We start from the raw sequence: 23,205 nt of genomic DNA on the forward strand, positions 1-23,205 counted from the left end.
TATGCCCAGACCAAGCTGCTCCAAGCTCACTCTCCCTTCATTAGCTGTTCCTGTCTCTGTGTATGTGCATTTTAGATCCATTATCTTTCTTCATGTCCTGGTTCCTGAACATCCAGACTCCAGCATGAAGACACACAGGCCAAGTTAGACCTGGTGCTATTTGCTACCTTGTGCTAGCTTTTGTCTCAGTTGCTCCCACAGCAGCTTTTTTTAAGCTCTTTTAAAATAAATTAGGCCTAACAGAAACTGCAGTAAAAGACTGGGTGCCACCTCTCTCTGGACCCTGGTTTTTGGTTTACTTTCAACAGATTTCTGAAYGATGACTCACTGTTCTTTACAAGGCTCCTCTTTTTCCTGTTCCACTGGGCCAGGCCTAGTCTCTATTTTAGAGTGGAAGCAGCTTCCCAGCTTTCTTGCTAGGGCTGTTGGCACAAGCTGCAAAGGCCTTAGTTCCTTCCCATCCCCAACTCGAGAGAAGGAAGCACCAGGACTTGCAGCCTTCACCAGTAGCTGTATATTAGAAAACTGCCTAGAGTGCCAGGAAAACTAATCCTTTCCTCTCTCCTAACTACCTAAGCTGTCAGGGCAAAGCAGCTGTAAAGTTTGCTTTTTCCTTCCAGAAGAACACACAGCAGCACAAGAGGAAAAGGGAACATCTCAGAATAGACACAGGAGGTGACTGAATGCATTGTGGCAAGGAGATTGCACCCCAAGGAGGAAAACCTAGTTTAAAAAAAAAAAAAAGTGGTGCTGCTCTCAAGTCTACAGTGTTTCAGAAGGCTGAGCCCAAACACTCAAGTGTTTGAAGGTGAAGTTCGACTAGATAAGCTACTGCAGATCACACCACAACTTCCACACACCTCCTTGCGAGCACAGCAGTGATACTGTCAGAGGAGATGGGTCGTAATCTTAAACCAGGTACTCTTTCACATGAATCAAGTACAAATACCAGAAACCAACTACCACTACAGCTAGCCAACTCCTTCACAGGAGGTTTCACAAGCAGTTAGCAGGCCCACATTCTCCATCATATGCCAGGACATCAAGAACTCCATGTTGGACACTTTTCTGTTTTTATTTTAAAAAAATCCAGAATGGATCCAATAACAGTTTTATTATCAAGGAAATTGTTTTGCCACAAGCAGAGAACAGACACAGGATGGAGCAGAAGGCTCAGACAAGCAAAGTACGTAACTTCCACATAGCCTTKTTTTGGTAAGAAATAATGTTACAGCTAAATTTGAAGTAACCCATCTCCTTCAGAACACAGATACTAAGTTAACTGCAGATCTCAATGTTCTCTAGCAACATAGCCAGCCGTGTCTTTGCGGTACACGGGGCCCGTAACCTGTTCAAAGGTAGTAAGCTCCACAAGGAGGATCTACACTGGTGTTACTCCTCTCCAGGACTTCCATCTCCATCCTTAGATTCAGCAACATGGTTTCCAAACTCCRACATTAAATTTAGTACACCATTGTGTCGTATCAGAAATAAATGATCAGCGAGTCCCAGGTGCCTTGGTTGAATACCGAAGGGCCAAAAACTTAGAACTGTCTTGCATGAATTAACTTTCATCAAGTGACAATTTATCTAGCAGACACATCACTAAGTTTATACATTAAAGAAATTTATATATAGAGTACTGCAAAAACACAGTAAGTCTGAATTCTGCTCATTTCTGCTCAGGAAGGTCCCTTCTCTCCCAAGCGTCAAGAACATCCTCCTCTTCATACTCCAGTCTAGGCAAGACAGACTTCTTATTGCTTCTCTTCTTTCTGATCTCCTGGACTTCCAGAACCCTCTCGTTCTGAGGCCATCTATGAAAGAGTCRGTTTATTAGTTAAAATAACAACTAGCTGCTTCAGTTAGTTCTAGATGCAAGAAACATTTCACTGAAAAGCATAATGCTGCACTGGAGAAGTCGTCTTCATCTCTGCATGACTGCTATTAAGAGGAAGGAAATTATCTTCCTATTTACCCTTTTCCAGTGGTACAGACAGGCTTACACTGCCGCACGGAGTATTTCAGTTTGACATCAGGAGGAAAAAAAAAAAAAAAAAAGCTTTAAACAGTGAGGAGAGCTTATCACCAACAAGGTCACCTGAGCAGCACATGACATTTCTATCCTAGGAGGCTTCTCCCCAGAGAGGTTAAGCACACATCTGCCAATAAGGGCTTAAATGTGTGGGCCTCTCACTGCGAAGATGGACAAGGAACTCCTTATGGCCTTGTTTCCTGCAACTTTAGGCAGGTTGAACAAGGAGCCTGTTACACAATCAGCTAAAATAGCTGAGACATTACATTACTTCTCTAGGCACCTTACATATGCAGAAGAAACCCATATCCAGTTCCTGATGCTCCTTTATCAATGGCATCCAGGGGTTTTTCCTACAATACTCTCTAGAGGAATGTAACATGMTGCCCGTAAGGCAGGCTACCTGCAGAAGGACAGCAAAGATTTGAGGCCATCAGCAGTGCCCTTCTACAGCTGCTGCTACAGCAAGTGTTACTTAGAGGGAGCTGCACTGAGACTGAGTGCTACTGCCAGCACAGCTCTTGCCTGAACATTTGGTGGCCCAGCTCCCTCCTCTATCCAAGCACTGTGAAAAACAAGGGAYTGAACCTACCTTCTTGTACGCCATTTCAAAGAGTTTCAGGGAAGCCTGCTGCAGGCTGGTTGCTGCCTGCCTGATGTTTTCTCCTGTTTCAGTATCTTTACGAGCCAGAAGTTCCCTCATTTTAGCAATTTCTTCCTTCAATTTGTTGCACTGCAAATAAGTTACAAACAAACATGATGCAATGCTGCGCTCAGTTCATTGTAARTAGCATTCCTGCCATTTCACCCATCTGCTGGCCACAGCAAAACTGCCATCCTCCCCTCCCGCAAAAGCAATGAAGTTAAGTCTCAAATTAAGCCATAAAGTCCGCAGGGACTAGAATCATGTCCAGTTCCCAGTGGGCACATATCCACCTCACTAAATACACCACAGTTGGCATTAATTGGTCCCCTTGTTTGCAGTGTCAGCAGAGGCGCCAAGGATAGAATGCACTGTGGAGACAGAGCAGCCCGCCAAGGATGAGAGCTGCTCTCCCTGGCACACCTCACCAGTGAGTCAGTCACCCTAGGAGCCAAGGTAGGGGGAAAAAGAAAGCTGGTTTTCATCTATATTTAAGGCACTGTCAAAAAGCCAAGACGTATGCTATTCACCACCCTGTTTAATCCCTTTGTTGCACGTAGGAGGAGCAGGAAGGCAAACAAAAGCAATACGGTCTCATCCCAGCCCCTGTAACCATCTGTCAAACCCTCCACGCAGTCTGGCATTTCTCTGTCAGGCTGSCACGCTGCTGGAGAGGCAGGCCTGGAGAAGCGAGGTTACTGGGGGACAGTTGTGCTGGCAGCACTTGCTCAGCAGTGTTTTTGCAGTCAAAATGTGGGCACAGCTTTCTCCTCATTCAGACTCACAGGATGGGGAAGGCGACTGAGGCCTTGTATGTCAGGCTCCCGCCTCCACCCAGACTGCACAGAGCTGCTTCCAAGCCATGCTACACTCATGCCCTTGGTATTCCCCAAAACAGAACAGTTCCTGCAGGGACCAGAGATACAGGCTTCGCTCTGTGTTCCTGAGAGTGAAAACTCCAGTGATCACACTTCCAAACACACAGCAAACCAACATTTATCCTAAAGAGGAGCTGAAAAACACCTCTGGTATTTAAACTGATCAGAGGCCACTTACAAGTAAACTACAGTCTAGTTCCCTTTAACACCCCACACAGCCCCAGGAGCCTTTTTGGTCCGTTTTCAAGAGTTGCTAACTTGAAAATTGCAGAAACCGTTTTAAACCTGGCTTTTGAAATTCATAATGCAGGCGTCTCTGCATTAAGGGGGCATCTAAATTGTCACTTAGAGCAGTATTAAAAACACTCGACACTAAATATCCACTTTGCTCCAAAGACAAGAAAAATTGAAGTGGGTACATCAACTTTTKTTCCCTCCAAGTTCTTGGGTCTTACACTCATACTGTTCTGAGACTGCCAGGACTGCAYAGCAGCTTTGCCTCTGGCCCTCTGCTCATACACTGGCAGGCTCTGTTTATAATCTCTTAGCTTTTGAGCTAAATTCCCCTCTCATACAGGCCACAGCACAGCACACTTCTTATCAAACCACTGCAAGGCCAAGTCAAGGACATAAYTCATGCAGAAGCAGCCTTTCAACAACAACTTCACAGGCGCTTACATCTTCACTGACACTGAACTCATACTTTGAAACAGGGTATTTGCTATTATCCAAGCCACATCCTCATAAGCATGTCCTTATGGCCTCCCACGAACCACATTCCCTCTACTCAAGTGCAAAAAAATCWGGAGTCAATGGCTGTGCCATCTTTACACAGAATAGAAAGCCAGCTATGAGTTCAGGAAAAACTCTGGCACAAAGTCATCATTAAAGCAGAGATATGCAAGGAATCTTACCTCCTTTATTGCTAAGTGATTCAGAACTACCTACCTCATCCGCTGGCAGCTGATCCTTGAACTCCTCCATCTTCGATTCTGTATCATGRATGATGCCTTCAGCCATGTTTACAGCTTCCACACGTTCCTAGGGAAGAAGGGTCATAAGGGCTTACACTTCWTACATCACTGGCACTGAGTTGTGTACATATAAACTAACAACTGACATTTCTTCCCCCAAAYTGCCCAGCTCCATTATAGCTCCCACCCAGGCCCCTCAACAGCAAGGGGAAGGGGAGATGCAAGCAAACCATTTCTAGATGCAGTCTGCTGCAGGAAAAGCCCAAATAGGTAGGCTACGAACGTCAGTCCTCACACACCTCCGCTCCCAGCAAAACTCACTTGCCTGGAAGCAGGAGCACAGCATACAGCATAGCTATCGGCACACTGGAAAAGCCAGCAGCTGCAGAGACAGCACAGCTCTCTGCTCTGCTCCTTAGAAAAGCCACACAGCTATTCAAAAACACTATTCACTATTAATACCCCTGTTGCAGAGGAAGCCTAGGGTCAAATAAAATGCTAGGCTGCTTTTCTGATACCCTCTTACTRTAAGTGCTTGTAACATCAACAGTGAAGGGGGGGGAGGAAGCAAACAAACAAACATTGTGCTAGTTAATAAATTCGAGCTACTACTGCGAAGAACCAACATGGGATAGAGGGGTAGAAAGCTTTAAGAGCAGTAAGTGCTACTTCTGCTGAGACATGATAATTCAATCTAAGTGTCAACATGAAGCAATACTCTCTAGGGCACCCACCCTGCTCCATCTGAAAGAGCAGTTTACATGAACAGTGCAATAATATTCTCAGGAGACCAACCACTTATGGAGGAAAGCTGATGAGAAATAGTTTGGTTTCTATACTATGCCTTCACTGCTCATTGGATGTACAGTTCACAGCAGAATGCTGAGTCTAGTACAGTGATAATTCCATTTATGCATTCATGATACATCCATAATGATAAAACCACGATCAGACAGGTGCAATGAGGGAATTTTGACAAGTGCAGTTATGCATGTCAACTAAAAAGGCAGAAACGTTAATTAAGAAAGCAATCTAATCATGTGATAGCTCACTAGACAGAGAAGAATCCCATTTCAGGATTACAATAGGGAAGAAATAATACTAGTTCAGTGATCAAAGGCATGAAGTTAAAGCAAGGCAACAAGAAGAGGTTTTTAGTGCAGCCTCTTCACAAGTACCATACTACAGCCTACATTCCTTGGAAATGATGCAGTTACTTCAACAGTTGGACTTTCAAACCAAGGTCTCTACATGTTCTGCATCTAACTTGTAATTGCTAATAAGCTAATGCTTTGTGGCTCTAGAGCTTCTGAGGCATTGAGATGCTGCTTCCAGTGTATTTATTCCATGCATTCTCCAACCCTTTTGCTGAGGGTCAGATTCACAGTGCTGCCTGAACACCCAAAATACGTTTACACAGATTAGAAAAACATAAAGCAGATAAGCTCAATGTACCAATTTCAGTAATCACTAAACACAGGCTGGCACCATATYGCAGAATAGGTCTTCACTGTATCTGTTGAAAATCAATGCCCTATATTTAGTAGTGCAATTCATTAGTACTACCCTCATTAAGCCAATTAGTTCCAATCATTAACCCTACAAATATCACAGGTTTAGTCACTCAGCTGTGGGAAGTATCAGTTTTTTCCAACAAAGTCAGTGAGGCTTTCAAGTATCTTCTGACAGCTTCACCTGCACTGAAGGCAAATCCTACGCTCAGTGAGATAGAGCATTCAAGATGCCAGTAATATTTTTAAGACAACAAAGCTACTTCCCACATAAGGAAGTGTGCTGAGGCATAGCTTTGCTTGGTAGGCTTTATGAATTAAGCTTTAAAATAAACTCAGAGAATGTTGCTTAAATATCCCTTGTAGTGCCTCCATTTAAATGGAGCAACATCAGTGCAAGAACCCTTGCTGTAGTAGGCCAACTTCAGATAAACAGCAAAGATAACAGGCAGGACAGCGAAGAGCCATGATGACARAAAGCATAAATATGTTTGGAAAACTGTTTGTCATACATAACAGACAGGTGAGTTTGTTTATTGCTGTCTCCAAGTCTCAGTAATTCCTTAGGAAGGAGTTTACATACTAATTACAGAAGGCCAGTTACCTAAGCTAAGCCCAAGTGCCAAGAGTATGTGCATGCACCTTCTTGCATGAGGCAATTTCCAAGTGTAAACTGGATATAAAGAAAAAAAGCACATGTGCAGATAGCGGCACAAAAACAACTCGGGAAAGCGCAGACTAGGACCAACAGCTCCTTCAAGCCAGGCACAGTTAATAACACACCGTGGCAGTTACCAGCAGATACACGAGTAGCTGGCAGATACCGCAACAATTACCTTTCTTCGTCTGTCYTCCTCTGCGTATTTCTCTGCATTCTTCACCATGTTCTCTATTTCATCTTTGCTAAGGCCACCGGAAGACTGGATAACAACTGCATTAGAGAAGAAGCATTAATAGTGAGCATGCTCTCACCTTTGAAGAAAAAAGATTATTTCCCAAATCCCCTCAACAGCAGTCACCTGGTTCAGCAACTCTGTATCTGTGAAGACCCTGTGGGCAGCACAAAGGCAGCCAGGCTTTGAAGAGAGAGCAAAGCAGCTTGCAAGATAAAAGCCCAACACCTTAGATCTACGAACTCTGCAGCTCACTCCCCAGACACCTTGTCGAAGCAATTCACAGACCAGTGGACTGTTCTTCAGTCCCCTCTCCTGGAAAGCCAATGCAAACCAAACGGGCGTTCTGGCAGGTAAAGCAATAGGAGGAATCACTTTACCAGGGCATGGGTTTCCTTTCACTGCTGGAAAGCAGCCCAGGCTAGAAGCAGGATAAGAGAATGTTCCTCACCCAGCTGCTCACACTTCCCTCAGTAAGTAAGAGTGGCACAACTGCACAATTCTACAGTGTCCCTTTCCCCCCACTGCCCTTYTGGCTCCATTTGTGCCATAAAGCATAGCTTAAAAATAAACTAAGTTTTACAGTAAAAATGCAATTTCACTGGGAAAGAGAGGRCATCTTGAATTCTGCAAAGTCCAGAATAAAGGTAAACCAAGATCCTTATTATAAACAAGTTTTTGTACCAAATATGGTATAGAAATGGTACAAAACCCTAAACACAAGCAAGTGTGCTTCAGATGCAAATGAAGGATGAGGAGATCAATTTCATATTTAGGACCATGTCTGCATACAAACAGGCAGCTAAAAAAAAAAAAACACTCTGGCTGCTTGTTATCAGGAGATATTTATTCAGAGCTAGAAGTTTATTGYGTGTGGAAAATCTCTTTTTAGCTCTACAGGGAAACCAACAGTGTGTTCTTAGAAACAAATTTAAGCCAAAAAATAAACTACACGATTAAGAACAATGTATCTTCAAGTTGTCATAACACAGCTAACAGTATTTTCCTTAATTGAAGTATGCCTTTGACTGCTCCTGTGGTTTCCTCCAAGAAACAGCTGAAGGGCAGTGTAGACACTTTCCACTTAGAGATACAAGAGATTACTTTCTATCAGGGAAATCTACAAACGCTTCCAATTAGTTTTCTACTACCTCCCAGTATCTGAGCCCRGAATTGAGCTTTGGAGCAACAACCACATCATTAATTACCACAAAACAGTGGGCCTAACATTTTATTGCACTACAGAGYAAAACATACTGACAGCTTCAAGATGCCAAGCCTCCTGATAATTAGAGATGTTTTGAGGCTACATGAATGAAAATGAATGAGGTGGTTACTCAGAATACCTGCAGACACTTGAATTTCAAAATCTTTGCAATAAAGTAGTTAGAAATAAAACAGTCTTAGCATGAAGCTTGTTTGATCAGCTACATCTGACATGCTTTAGATTCAACAAGAAACTTCCTAATTCTGTTCTACCCTTAACAGCTGGCACCTCCATGCAGGCAGTTTTCAACAGACAGCGATCTATTAGTGCCTTAGCACAAGGCATTCCCAAAGGAAGAGTACACCAAGGAGGACACCACACAAACCAGCATGAGGAACTTGCTTAAGAGGCAGGATTCCTCATCTCCTGAACTCCAATTTCTGTGCCCTTAGAGTGAGCAGGGGTGCCCTGTATCACTGCCCCACGTTCTTTGGCRACACAGGGCATTCCCGCAGGCAGCAGGAGCAGTGCTCCATGAACAAACCTGCCAGCYCTCGGAGAGAGGGCCAACCTGCGCATTGAACTGCCTCTCCGGGGACTGGAGGAGAGACGGTACATACAGAAAACCCGAGGGAACAACTGTGTCCTGCTGAAATGCAGCTACATTGATGACAGCAGAGGGCAAGACCACGAAAAGACTGTCATACAGGGCAATTTGATTTGAAACCTGAAAAAAACCCTGCCAGAGAGGTCTTCCTTGCCCATGACACAAGTAGAGGTTTTAGAAGAAGATTGCACCTGGCTAAYGGGCAGAAGCAGAGAGCATTCATTCGTTGGTGGCAGTGGGTATCTCTGTTCCCCTCTTTGTCGGCATTCTGACAAAGTGCTATGCATTTAACAGGATGGCTTTACTTCCTTAAAATGAAACTACGGGCCAGTTGTCACTTCTTCCTTTCCCCATTTCACTCTCAGTAACTCCTCTTTATACCTCCCTTGCTCTCCTTCCCAGTGGCAACACTTAAGCAGAGATGATTTATCTATCTACACCTCCCTTGTAACTCATTGCTTGCCCCACCTTTATCCCAAGTAACACACTGCAGCATCCCCAGCGGGCAGCACTGTCACCGTTTGAGTCACCTAGTGTCACCCCCAGCACCCTGTGCCTAGAGCAGCCACCTCTGCTGCTCTGAATCTTTCTCTATTTCCTGTAAAGCATACCAGGGCACTTGCACTTACTCTGCTGTTCACGCCCAGTGCCTTTATCCTTCGCTGAAACGTGAACGATACCATTAGCATCAATGTCAAACGTGACCTCAATCTGGGGCACTCCACGTGGTGCTGGAGGAATTCCAACCTGGAAATGAGAAGCACTTAGCCATTAGCTCCCACACAGACATGAGCTCAGGGTATGAGCCTCCGGTGCTGGGTGTATTATCTTGGTGATCTGCCAGCTAACTCAACTATTAACTAAGCCTCACAGCTGAGCCATTTAAATGCCTGTCAGCACATGTGGTGAATTAGCAATACTTTGACAGATTTAACAGGATACAGATTTCCACCCAGAAGGAAGGACAGCACAGACACCGCAAGAGGCGGTCACACATTTGTTTTGGAGATGACTTAGTTGCTGCTTTAACAGTGAACAAGCCGCTTGTTCATGCACATTTGAGGCATGACAGCAAGCTCCATTTTCTTAATTCTGCTCTGCAGGTGACTAGACTTCAAGCAGGTGACTAGACTTAAGATGGTGACAGGCAATCTACCTCTCTTTAGTTACAAAACACAGGCAAATCCTTTCCCTTTTGGAGGGCTCTTCCTAGCAATAGCAAGACTGGACAAACAGTTGACAATGCCAAGCTTTGCTGACCCCAGGTTGCGAAATTTAAAGCAGAGAGACAGAAAGTCCATTTTCAACATAACTCACTCCAAAATAGTCTCTATCAACAGACAGGATGAAATCAGCAACTTTCAGGCAGACTGCAGTTACCAATAGCCAAATAAACTGACTGTGTGTAGGGAGCTGGTTAGTCAGCCACACTGAACGGCAGATGTGTGTGCATATTGCACACAAACATCCTTGCAACAGCCATTCTCCAACAAACATGGTAGTTCCACAAGTGCTGGTAAAAAAAAAAGGGGGGAAGAAAAAAAAAAAGTATACCGGGCTAGAAACAGGCTCCCCTAGGGGCTGCACATAACATGGAACCTGCTGACTCAAGTCTAGTCTCTGCAACAAAATCACCACCTGATGACAGCGACCAGAGGAAAGGTCAGCATATCCACTGCACAGGCCTGGTACTACAGAGCTTTTTCCTCTTTGCAACCAGAACTGGAGAGGGTCCTTCCAGGTGATTGTGCCTTGTCCTAAAGCTACAGCAGCCACTGCACCATGTAACCCTGCTCAGAAACTTAAGCCTCCATATTAAAGACTAGCTGTTCTTCCTGTGCTACTGAAAGGCTGTCCCAGAATGGAATTCTACATTTGGAGGCTTAAAAAAAAAATCAAATGTTTTCTGGAAAAACAACAACAAAACCAAACAAAACTGCCTTGAAGGCAAGTCTCTGAAACAGAGAAGGCTTTGAACTTTTCAAAGTTGGTCAAGTCTAAGGTCATGAATACTGAGAGCCAACATACCAATGTGAACTGGCCAAGAAGTTTGTTGTCACTAGCCATCTCTCTCTCCCCCTGGCATACTTTAATCTCCACTTGAGTCTGTCCATCAGCAGCTGTAGAAAATACCTGTAAGAAACAAACAAGAAGTTACTGAATAGCTACTAAGTTGCAACATATGAACAAAAGCAGTTACAAGCCGATTAAACAATAAGGAAAGGTATAAAGAAAAGCTAAGCTGAAGGCATGAAGAATCACTGAATGCTTATTATGCCTCTGTTCTTTAAAAAGCTCTAACAAACCACCGAGGCAGCAAAACTAGCAACACCCTAGTTTACTGGCATCTTGTCCTACATGCATTTGAGCACCCCAACACTGGTAATGCCACGTCGGCAGCAGGCGCCAGTGGCAAGCGGCCACATTACCAGAGCGTTTCCTCCTGGAACAGTACAGCTCTTGCCTGAGCCCCACACCCTAGAGCAAAAAAGGGTTATCAGTAGGAGTAGACTATAGTGGATCCAGCCAATAAAGTGAGAGAAAAGAGCACATCCAGATCTGCTAGGGCCCTACAACACTCAAACATCTGGAAAGGGGCGGGGGAAGTAATCCTTCCTAGGCACACAGACTACCAAAGGTACTCTCAAGCTGGGTGTGGTGCTCAGTTACAGGTCTCCACACAGCTCTTCAGAATGATGTGTTGACAGTTACATCACAGCACACACACACACACACACACTCTGTGTTCCTGACTAGGTCAAAAACATCCTGGGATATCTTGGCATGTGTTAACTCAACTTACCCTCCTCTTGGGGGAGGCTAGTACTTAACAGAAATACTCAGTGGCTGACTAAATCCTTTTTCTCCTTCCACCTCAGCTCTGCCAGCAGAGGAGACAGGATGATCAGGATGCTTTGTGCAGTATGCAATGGCTGTTTGAGTACACCATAAAACACTCATCCATCCATGCAGAGTCAATATGTACCTGACTCTTCTTAGTTGGAATAGTAGTATTCCTGTTGATGAGCTTTGTGAAGACRCCTCCCAGTGTCTCAATTCCCAAGGACAGGGGAGTTACATCCAGCAGCAGCACATCAGTAACATCACCAGCTAAGACACCACCTTGGATAGCTGCACCAATAGCAACGGCTTCATCAGGATTAACTGCTTTGCTAGGAGCGCGGCCAAACAAATCCTGTACAGTCTGTTGCACCTGAATGGGGAGAAAGCACAGCTTGTATGCAGAGCAAACTGTTACCGCCCAGYGCTGCAGCCACACCACTCAGGCAGCCTCGGTTACAGGTACCAGAGGAGGAGAAACCCTCAACTTGGGTATCCCACCCTGCTCAGCCCCTTTAAAAGCTCCTCCTTTACACTTCCGCTGTCACGTAACTCTGTGGCATGACAGAAAGGCTGAACTTCAGGTACGTAGTTGTTCCAAGCCCCATCTTCCACATGCCCTGTTAAATGCATTCATTTTATTCTAGATAATCCCTTCTCTGTAGGCCTTCTTGCAATGAAGTTTGCCAGCTGCAAGTCAACTCSAGTACTCACCTACACTGGCGCTTTCATACAGCCCAGCCTTTTTTATTTTTAAAAAGGGATCACTCCGTGCTTATCAYGCAGGAGTCAAGCGTTACTTCCCTGGAATTTGCGCAAGCCAACACTGGGCAGAACACAGCTGTCAAGGACAGCACAATTGTGGAGGCAGAGCACAGGGGAAGGTCAAAAAAATCCAGAGCAGAAGGACAGTTCATCTTGTTTGGGTGTAATAAAAAGAAAATGAAGCTGTATGAAGGGCAAACTCTTCGTTTTCAAATCCTTTATTTAATGGGCTATTTCACCAGGGACATAGATCTGCTATGTCAGCAGACTGAGCTCTGTTACTAGCTTTTTCACTGTTTTGCCCTTTCAGGACGATGTGCTCATGATTGCAACAGATATACTGCTGCAGTATCCAGATGGGAATGCAATTAGGTATCTGCAATACAGCCACAGTTGTCTAGTCCACTCCTCTCTCACAACAGAGAGGTGTGGGACCTGGCTTCTGCTCACAGCTTCCCTCCTCCCTGCACTAGTCAAGCCCTACCCAGGCAAACATCTGCACAGGTGAGCACAATGTGCCTGGGAAACTATGTGCTGGAAGCAAACATCCAACTCCTTTGCACTTAAGCCAAGAGACATCTGCAGGGAGTGTTCGTTACAAAGGAAGACACCACATGAGTATATAATTAAGTGCAATTCTTCCCCTCTGGAGGCATATTTTAAAGCACAGAAGAAACACTACTTCTAACCACCCATTTTATGTTTCCTGGAGCACTGCCCATGTGATACTCCAAAGAACACAAACTTCCTCCTAGCAGGGGTGCAGCAGAACAGGACAACACACACGAGAAGACTCTGTGCACCACACGAGCACWGATCTCCATGTCCAGCTGAGCCACAGCTGACTGCAGCATTCAGTGAAGCATTATGTAACCTCAAAGCCACAGGTGCTAGGGTTAAACAAYGATTCCCTCTCCCATATTAAACTACTGTATTCTGCCCCGAAAAGACAGGTAATACTTCACCAAAGGGCTTCCTAAGCTTTCAGAGGCAGTTTCGTCCCCTTATACAAAGTTAACCACACCGTTTTTCTTTTATCCAGCTTAAACAGCAGGGACTTCAAGGAGGTGCAGCAGTTACCCTACCTGAGTTTTGGACAAAGTAGTAGYTTTTGCTTATCTTATTGCCCTGGCTCCCTTGCCTGGATGGCCATCTGTACACACTAATACGACCTCTGCCTACTAGGGTCGTTCAGTACTTCCAGGGGAGGAAGAAATTTAATCCCAGGCAAAACATGCCCAAAATATGCACAATCCTAGCAAAGACCTGTGAATCACAAATGATAACAGCAAACAAATGGTYGAAGCCTGACAGATCCTGCAGAACATTTTAGTGATCTCTACATGAAAAAAAACAAGCTGAAGAGGGTAGTGTACACGCTCAGCACTGACCACAGGGGAGCTGAACAGTCACCTGCATTGCTGCAGACAAGAACGGTAAATCACCAGCAGACAGCTCCTGAACTGCAAGACTGTGCATGTCAGCAAAGCAAGCTTTTAAGTCACCTGTTGGTGCTTATCACCACAGAGCATGAGGGCCAAATACTTGGGTAACTAGTGCTTAGAAGAGCTTATTAAACATGCTTGACAAAGCAACTGCAAACAGCAAAATATATACAAGCAAAGCAGCAGTTAACAGAACAATTCTGCTTGTGCAGGGTCTTCACAGCTAGCTACAATGGTCAAGCTACAGGTGCTCTTCTATACAGAGAAGCAAAGCCACAGGAAGGCAAAGATTCCCAACAGGTTATTGCCATTGGAAATGTACCTCTACCACATACATTCCACAAAAAGAGAAAGAAAAAAATTTGTATATCTCAATAATGCTGCTTATGTTCTGTTCACATCAAAAAAAATTCAACTCAACTTTTAACTCCTGGTAGCTCCCATTTGTAAGGTGCAATTCAGCCGCATCCCCCAGATTCAAGTTGAGCCCAGGCACGATGGGAGTCCGTTGCTGCTGCTTTCACATCACTACTTGGCACACATGATCTACTCCTGGGGGCCTTTTACTATAAGAACTGCAGTTACCAGGCTTCTGATTCTTCCATTTCAGAACACCCTTAAAAATAAGTACTAGGTAGCAGCACCAGCTTTGTCTCAAAAAGRGAAACATGTCATACCTTTGGCATTCTGGTCATACCACCAACTAGGATGACTTCACCGATATCACTCTTGCCGACTTCAGCATCCTGCATGGCTTTCTGGCACGGCGCTACTGTCCGCCTGATCAGATCGGCTACAATGCCCTCAAACTGCGAACGACTCAGCTTCATGTTCAAATGCTTTGGTCCGGAGGCATCCATAGTAAGGTACGGCAAGTTAATATCGGTCTGCAGCACAGAAGTGGACAAGGTGTCAAGGGTAGGAACTAGAAAACAGGGCGGCTACATGCTGGTTTTGTACCAAGCCAAAGGTTCTGTCRTGCCTGACTCGACATTTCTACATTACTGTTTACCCCAGATCCCAGGCTGGGAGTGACATGAGGAACATTTTCGTATTTCGGACAAGAGATAGGAGAAATCTGGTTAGAAATCTCATGGTTACAACTATTCAGTACAAATTCTGATATTCTGCGTTACTTTGTTTATCATTAAGAAAYAGTGCTCTTCACAGCTTAGGCAATGTTGTTTTACACTCATCATCCGCTAATGTTACTATAAACAAACAATTTGAAATGAAACCATCTTTGCAGTAGTGCTCGGAAGCAGTAGTATTTAATTTTTATCATAGCCAGGAGGCAAGAGGTGAAATATTAGAATTTACAAGCCTCATTCCCTCCCTTTAATACAGCACAGAAGAGTCCATCAAAATCAGAAAGCCTGTCAAATGACTGCCTAACATTTCATCTTAAGACAACCTACTTCGAGGAAATAACTCATAACTGTTTCTTTAAATGCTAGCAACTTATAAATAAATTGTAAACAACTAAATTCATCAGTGCCAGGGACCATAATCCCCGTTTTTCTTGGCTGTTTGTGCAAGAGACCTCACAAATTCACATGCTTGATTTTTGAAGCAAAGCATAGACTAAAACCATCTTGTTCAGATGCTGAGTTATGCTGACAAGAGATACTACAAATCAAAGCAAGTCAAAACATTAACGGTTTAAGCTCTAGAGATTAAGTTTACAACACATGACCCTGAACTCACATTACTGGCTAGATCAATGCATTCCCTTTCTAGTATCACAGTCAAAAATACTGGGAAGAATTGGGCCAAAACTAAGCAGTTTTTCTTCACTGCTGAAGAGTTAAGGAATTCTAATTCTAATTTTTCCTAGTATGAACATATTGTATTTGTCAGCTCTCGAGCTARTAAAGCAGCCTGCCACATTTTTGGCAGAACTATGCAACTATTGTGACTGGCCTCAACTCCTTCCTGTAGGTTCTCCACTGGCCAACAAAAAGACCACCATCAAAAAGAAAAGCTTATTCAAAACCTAAAAATTGCCAGAATCCTCGTTTCAATTACCATACAACTGACCTTAATTTCATTTCAGCAAAGCTATCACACCCCCCTAATTTGCTGCTCCTCCAGCTCCTTATTCAATAATGAATAAAGAATAGGCCTAAATGCATTTCCRTATGAAGCAGGTGAAGAAAAATGGGTATAAACTGCCCACTATCTACGCAACCCTTCTATAGGGAAATAAGATACTCTGCAAAAATTATTTCTTCTTAGACTTGGCTGTTTCAGTGGTATAAATTCAGCTGCACAACARTTTGTACTATACAAATAGCACTACAAGATTTTGGAACTGCTAGAACATCMCCACAAACCACAAGGGCTTCCACAAATGCAGCAGTACCTAACTGCAGCTAAATCCCCTAGTGCCCATCACAGTTCTGAAATGCACAATAAGTTGTGAACAAGGTCACATTCCCTGCAAGATAAGAAAACATCTTCTGGTGTTCAGAACAGGCAAAAAACCATCATCTGCTCCCATTCTAAGTTTCAAACTACTAATTTCTCTCCCAGACACTGACACACTATCCTGCTAAAAGATTTTCAGTTAAGCTAAGTCATTTGGTTACACYGAAGTTTCTTCTGCCACTAAAAGAGAAAAGCAGCAACTATATATACCTTTTGGAAACAAATCTTTTTGCATCAAAATGTTTACCGGACAGCTTTGAGCACAGCCACCTACCTGCACAGACGAGGAAAGCTCGCACTTTGCTTTCTCTGATGCTTCCCTCACCCTTTGAAGGGCCATGTTGTCTTTAGTCAGGTCAACACCCGTCTAAGTGACAAAGAAAACACGGGTTAACAGACTGTTAGCTTTCGCACAGCAGCCACGGAGTGCTTCTCTTCATTGCAATGCATCTTTCGACCATGCTTTACTTCAAGAAMGTCTGCAGAAATATAGCCCGATATGTACACTTCCTGCTGAACTCTCTCAGCTCTGGCAAATGTATTTAGGATTTTAAAAAAATCTGCAAATTCTCACTGCTCCAAAAATAACTGCACAGCAAGTTACTGATTAAAGCTTAGAGAAGCTGACGCATCATAGAATATAAAAGCAAGACTGGATTAGCAAYGGAGTAGGAATAACATTGCAGTTTTCCATTGGCAACCCCGTACTGTACTATGTGCACGTGTATTGACATATTCAACATTTATAATAGTGAGCAGACTATGTATATGATAGTCTTGCTACACTACAGGGAAAAAGCAGAAGTCCAAGCATTTCATCTGTTTTCCAGGAGAAGAATATTCTGCCTCAAGTAAATAAACCTAAGAACTGGAAGCCAGGCTAAGCACAGCTTTAATACCCTGCTTTGAAATCTCAGGTGTGCCACAGATGACAACCTAAGTCCTAATAATCCTTCTACAGAAGTTAAACCAAGTTTAAACACAAGCTGACTTCTGACAAGACATCTTACCTCTCTCTTGAACTCTTTAACAATATGCTGTAGTAGAGCCTGGTCAAAATCTTCTCCACCTAAGAAGGTGTCACCATTGGTGGACTTCACCTCAAAGACTCCTTTCTGGATTTCCAAAATGGAAATATCAAAAGTGCCACCACCCAAGTCATAGACTGCAATACTACAAGAACAAAGGTAGAAAAACATTACTTTCTAGACAAAGTTGTGTAGCTCAAAAGCATCCTGTCCAGGTGAGGTGTGCAGAATTCACATTGTTGTCATCCACAGAGTCAGTCAAAAACCTTCTCTGAAGACAACAGCAATCAAATTACATAGCGTACCCATTCGTTGGGCACACTGAGTCCACGTGGAAGTCTTCTCTGCAAGGCCTGCTGCACTATGATAGCACGTAACCCCACAGATTACTTCCCAAGAAAAAGCTYCTACACACAGGGTTTCGTAATTACTTCTTCAAAAAGGGGACATGCRCACCTAATGAGAAGTGCAGGGACACTGGAATCATTATGAAAAATGTTTTGCAAAACATGAGGCTTTCACAACACTGTAATCTTCATCAGACATACAAAGCTGGTGTCAAAAAGCTCCATGCATTTATATAACCACATCTGACAGGGCTAGAAGGCAGAACGCAGTCTAGAGAGGACAAGCAAGCTACAGACACTGGGCACCAAGCCTGAACATAACTCCTATGTCACCCTTAAGCACCAATGCCAACAGTCAGCTGTCTTCCACACTTGTCACTGCTACCTACAGGTAATATAGCTAAAACTGACACTCAGCTTTGGTAATTAAGTTCAAGGATTTCTCAAAACAGAACAAAAGGCAAAGAAAACCCCCCAAAACACCAGAAGATGCATTTACAACATGAATTACAGCATGGTTATTTAAACAAGGGCAGGTGTTATGAACAAGCACTTACATTTTGTCTTCAGACTTATCCAGACCATAGGCAAGTGCAGCTGCTGTTGGTTCATTAATCACTCTCAAAACATTCAAGCCAGCAATCTGCCCAGCATCTTTTGTAGCCTGAAGAGAAGAAAAAAAGTGTTGACAATTGAGAGAAACTACACACAGCTTAAAAGCCAAATAAAAACCCCTTACAGCTTGGTGAATACCTGTCTTTGAGAATCATTGAAGTAAGCAGGGACTGTGATCACAGCATTCTTTGCTGAATGTCCCAGGTAGTTTTCTGGAGGAGGAGGGAAGGAGGAAAAAAAGACAGAACAGGTTACCYTCATAATTAAAACGCCAACCAAATTACCACTTCGTTTGAAATTTTTTCTCTCAATTAAGAACAGAAGAGAATCTTGCTGCTCAAAAACCTGCTGTTTTCTGGGAAAATGCAGAGGGAACTGCACCAAATCTGAAACTTTTCTTTTTCATGCAACTTGGAATAGTCTGTAAACCTCTGACAGAGCACAGCAAAGCACCTTTGTCCTTGATCAGTAACCAGAYGGAGCTAATGCATAGGAATTTTTCTGAGTTTAACTTACCTTTTTGGGCTGCAAGACTGAAGTTTCCTTTGTTTCTTTGGAGCATCCATCATGCAATCCACTTACTATTTATTCAGTTTGGTTCCTTTTTTATAAGGTCTACTATAAGTAACATTTATACGCTACAAATAATGCACACAGACTACACGTTTGCAAGCAAGTGTTGGAAACATTACATGCAGTATGTCAGAAAGACACATTACAGCCTAATTTAATGTCAGAATCTTATTCTCCTGAAAAAGGGCAGGTTGTGATCAAATGCAGATTCAGACCTGCTAAAAAAAAYGAGAACGCATGTGATGCRGAGACAACACGCCAACAGGATTTGTGCYTATGCACTAACCCTGTACAGCTCTTACTTGCWGCATTATTTTGTTTTGCTTGGAAARCCAGTTCATTCCACCAAAATTCAGGTAGCATCTAGGGCAAAAGCCAGCTGACCTAGAGGAAGCAGCCTTCTGCTGTTCAAGGCAAAGCAGCACCGTCCTCAGTTCTGAAATAAGCCACAATCATCACATCTGGACGCCTCCCACACCACATACTCCTACTTCATTTTTGGGTGGAACTTCAGCCAGTTCCCTGGATCTAACACTGCAGTATCTTTGGTGAACCCTCAGGAACACTCAGTCTTGTCCTCCAAATATACAATGCTGAATGCATGAGTGCTTTCCAAACCAGAAGACAACTATGTTTTTTTTTCCTCCTATGTATTGTATTCAGTTCCCTCCTGAAACTGTRTTAAGAACTGAAAGGGAGAAAAAAGTCTCCAGTTCAATACAACATTCCTTCTTGTAACTCACGATAGAGACTTTATTATAAAGTAGGTAAAACCCATTTGCCAGRCAGGTAATTCAGCTACCTCAAAGCAGTATTCCATTTTGGTAAGAATATGGTTTAAATAAAACACTAACATCTTGTCAAAGACCCCAGTTTGAGGCAGGAAGATTGATTCTCGAGGCTACATAGCAGCCCATCACTGYACTCCTCCACTCTGCTGTGCAAGGGTTCCAGAATCAAGAAATGTTTTTCACAGCTGCAGCCCATCCCTTTACCAGTGCCCAGTACCAGGGTCATGTCTGTGTTCAAACACAGCRAAGACCAAGCTGTACCAACCTGCTGTTTCTTTCATCTTCATTAGTACAAAGGCACCAATCTGGCTTGGAGAATAGAGTTTCCCATGAGCTTCTACCCAGGCGTCACCATTGGAGGCACGGACTATTTTAAATGGAACATTCTTACTAAAAAGCAAAAAGAATTACGTATCTAATTTCTGTATCAATGGCACCACATACAGCACAAAACCTTTACAATTAATATCAGCAGAACACCACATACAGGTTTTTGACAAAGAATACTGAACTTTCCAATGACAGTCTCAGATCTGGGGAGCCCCAGAAGTGCCAATGTACTACTTCTCCCCCTTATTCAACTGCAATCATTTAATCATAAACCTTAGATATGATTGTACAGCACTTGCTGTACGGACTCAACAGCTCTTTTGGCAAATACTGACTGTTCTGCACAGCATCAGCAAGGCTGTGGGGAAAGAGACTAAAAAGCCTACTATCCAACTTCAACCCTGAAAACCTCTTACATACATGAACTATTTAAGCCATGCTATGCAGCGTATTTTRTATGTTTTCTGCTACAGGGGGAACTGTTTTTCACCCTCACTTACATATCCTTCTTCACTTCAGCGTCATCAAAACGCCGCCCGATGAGACGCTTGGTAGCGTAGAAGGTATTATGCGGGTTCGTCACCGCCTGCCGCTTCGCTGGCATCCCGACCAAGCGCTCCCCATCAGCTGTGAACGCAACCACCGAAGGCGTCGTTCGGGCACCTTCAGAGTTTTCCAGCACCTATATAAAAACCGTAAGAGGACRGCATCAAGGAATACTGCCTTTGAAAACACCAAGTCAGACATTCAAMCTCTAGTACAGCTGCTGCAAACTGGTATTTACTTTTGACTTACTTTAGCTTGTTTTCCTTCCATAACTGCCACACAGGAGTTTGTCGTACCCAAATCAATTCCAATAACGGCACCTTTGATTGCCTCTGAGCTGCAAAGCATATTACACAGAAAATAAGATTACTACTRAAGGAAGATGACAACTAACTAGATGGCAAGAAAACTTCCTATCCTGAAGGGATGATAAAGTAATTTTTCACCAGAAGTAAATCGCTATTTTATCCTGAGCCTAAGAGTCAAAGCCAGAGAACACCTTACACCGGAARTCAACCTCATACTAAGTGTCTTTGTATTCAATCAGATCATTTATATCTAAATCTCTACTTGTTTATCTAAATATGTGAAACATTATTTTTCATCAGAATAGACTTTGCTATATGAATTCTGGACTTGTTTTTGGTTAGTTTTGATGTTCATACTCAAACTTGTGTTTGAAAATAACCACCTGGACTGAGAGTTTTAAAAAAATATTGCACTGATTTATTTTTAAGCAATGCTTAACATGTCAGACAGAACTGGCTAAATCCAAGCAAAACTCCCTGAGGCAGAGCTACAGTTAACCATTTTTTTGATCCTGCAGATCAACAAATGAATCCTGAAAAGTGGGAGTGGTTCCYACACAAGCCAAATTTGAATCCTTTATTTCTTCTAGGAAGTGTATATTCACTCTTTTAAGGCTAGAGAGAACTCAGAGTCATGGTTTTATCTGATAGATAAARTCATATTCTGGGATGAAGAAAGCATACTGAAGCCAGAGCAGGGCCTTCTTCCTTACCAGGATACCATCTTCTCACACTCCCCAACACAAAGTCCCTCACTTTAAGAAAGTGAGCCTGGTTCAGATACCATAAAGCAGCAATCCTGAAAATGAGCAGCTGTTCAGCTTCTCTGGAGTAATTAAAACCTGGGCAGTTTTCCTAACGCGCACAGATTCCCCATGTCTTTGTGCCCCTAATTATAACAATGCCAGTTACAAAACATTTTTTTCAGTATCTTGTAACAAGAAAAAAAGGCAAGTAAAATAAACTAGTTCCAAACAGCTTGTATATCTGCAGTGAAACAGAGCAGYTGATCACTCTGATTTTCATGACATGTAGAGATGGAGAGAATAACTGTCAGTTTACAACAGTTTGTTGGGTTTGTGTGGCAAACAGTGAATCCCTAAACACACTTTGTAGAGGCTGCTCTTTGTAGAGGTATGGGGGAAGAACAGTTCTAAATGTTCCCCTGGRAAAAAAAATATAAAAAAAATAAAGAGATAAAGCCTTAGAAAAGTGACAAGCATRGGTTCTGGTTTTACCTCTTTTTCAGCAGCTGCCATGGTGAGGGTGAAAAAAAAGTGAATTTTATTGTTGCAACTAATTGGTTCTTGCACTCTGCACTTACTGCAATTTTGCCTTTAAAAACAGTTCCTAATAGAAAACTTGTTACCAAACTTCTTAATTGCTCATGGAGTAGAAAATAGCAAGTCCAGCTTGCTGTTTTTGTTCCGTTTCTCCATCTTTGACCCCAATAATCAGCTTTGGCATTAGGGTGACAATAAAGATAACATCAAACTGCCAGACTTGAAAAAATTTGGAAAAACTTACGCATATTTTCTGCTCGATGCTGCTCTGAGAACATTTTGACTGAGGCCATTCCAGAACGTCTGTAAAATAAAGATGTTCTCATGAAGTTATAGTTTCCARTGTTAAATTATCTTCTACCCATAACTTTTAGAGGAAGACTACTCGCAAAGTAAAATGGGTCTACTACAACACTGTACTTTTTAAATCTTAAATTAAAACTAAACAAAAAATTGATAAAACTTCAATCTGGCATATAGTCACAAAGCAATTACTGCCTTCATTTGTCATGGATACAACTGATCTGTACCACCAGARCTGAGCAATTTTACTCATATAAAATACTCTGTTAACATGCTACCAATTTAGCTGGCAAAACAAACTTCAGTAACTTAACCTGAACCTTCARTATGCAGCGAACAGCAGCAGATAAACATTAACTCCGCTCCTTGAAGTTTTACGCACAGTCAGCAACAAATGACCAGCTACTTCTCCTGAAGAAGCTGCACTCAGGCTTTCAGAGTAACTAATAAAATTTTGCACTGGCCAGAACTTTGCATGCTCACATCAGTAACTTGGAAAACCCTAAATATATCATCCTTTGTYGTGAAAGAGAATTTTTAATAAAATATCTTAATACAGACAAAACCGTATCAAAACGTGAGTATTTTGCTGCTCCCTCGAGACGCTCGGCCTGTCCCTACCCCCCAAGCGGGCAAGGGCGTCAGCCCAGGCCGGCCCGGGCTATCTCGAGCAGCAGCGGCTCAGTACGCGAGCCAGCCAGCGGCAGGCCCAGCGCGAGCAGCCGGAGCTCCCGGCATCCGCGACGGTTTAAAGAAAAGAAGAAAAAAGGAAAGAAGGAAAAAAGAAAGAAAGGAGAGAACCGCGCAGAACAGAGCCCCCTTCCCCCCCGGGGGCACCACGGGGCGCGGCGG

At 43.2% G+C, this 23,205-nt stretch overlaps 1 protein-coding gene and 1 non-coding gene across 2 annotated transcripts in view; both read right to left on the bottom strand.

The window, feature by feature from the left end:
• Positions 1-1,095: 1,095 nt before the first annotated feature.
• HSPA9 (heat shock protein family A (Hsp70) member 9) overlaps positions 1,096-23,205 on the bottom strand; it is a 45,054-nt gene continuing 22,944 nt past the window's right edge. Inside the window, exons 4-19 of the mRNA XM_085310355.1 lie at positions 22,295-22,371; positions 20,709-20,796; positions 20,414-20,595; positions 19,849-19,973; positions 18,358-18,431; positions 18,162-18,268; positions 17,240-17,402; positions 16,504-16,596; positions 14,477-14,686; positions 11,735-11,962; positions 10,777-10,881; positions 9,378-9,495; positions 6,878-6,972; positions 4,505-4,597; positions 2,628-2,768; positions 1,096-1,817 (exon numbers count right to left, since the gene is read on the bottom strand). Coding sequence (XP_085166481.1) covers positions 1,758-1,817; positions 2,628-2,768; positions 4,505-4,597; positions 6,878-6,972; positions 9,378-9,495; positions 10,777-10,881; positions 11,735-11,962; positions 14,477-14,686; positions 16,504-16,596; positions 17,240-17,402; positions 18,162-18,268; positions 18,358-18,431; positions 19,849-19,973; positions 20,414-20,595; positions 20,709-20,796; positions 22,295-22,371 — 1,959 coding nt within the window. The 3' untranslated portion in view covers positions 1,096-1,757. The remainder of the gene's footprint in view (positions 1,818-2,627; positions 2,769-4,504; positions 4,598-6,877; positions 6,973-9,377; positions 9,496-10,776; positions 10,882-11,734; positions 11,963-14,476; positions 14,687-16,503; positions 16,597-17,239; positions 17,403-18,161; positions 18,269-18,357; positions 18,432-19,848; positions 19,974-20,413; positions 20,596-20,708; positions 20,797-22,294; positions 22,372-23,205) is intronic.
• On the bottom strand, positions 11,406-11,470 carry LOC146592828 (small nucleolar RNA SNORD63). Its single transcript, XR_014896525.1, has one exon. It is a non-coding gene; the product is annotated as a small nucleolar RNA SNORD63 (small nucleolar RNA).

This window comes from Rhea americana, unplaced genomic scaffold, assembly GCF_003343005.1.
Source record: "Rhea americana isolate MKP2758 unplaced genomic scaffold, rheAme1 scaffold_318, whole genome shotgun sequence".
Taxonomy (NCBI): Eukaryota; Metazoa; Chordata; class Aves; order Rheiformes; family Rheidae; genus Rhea; species Rhea americana.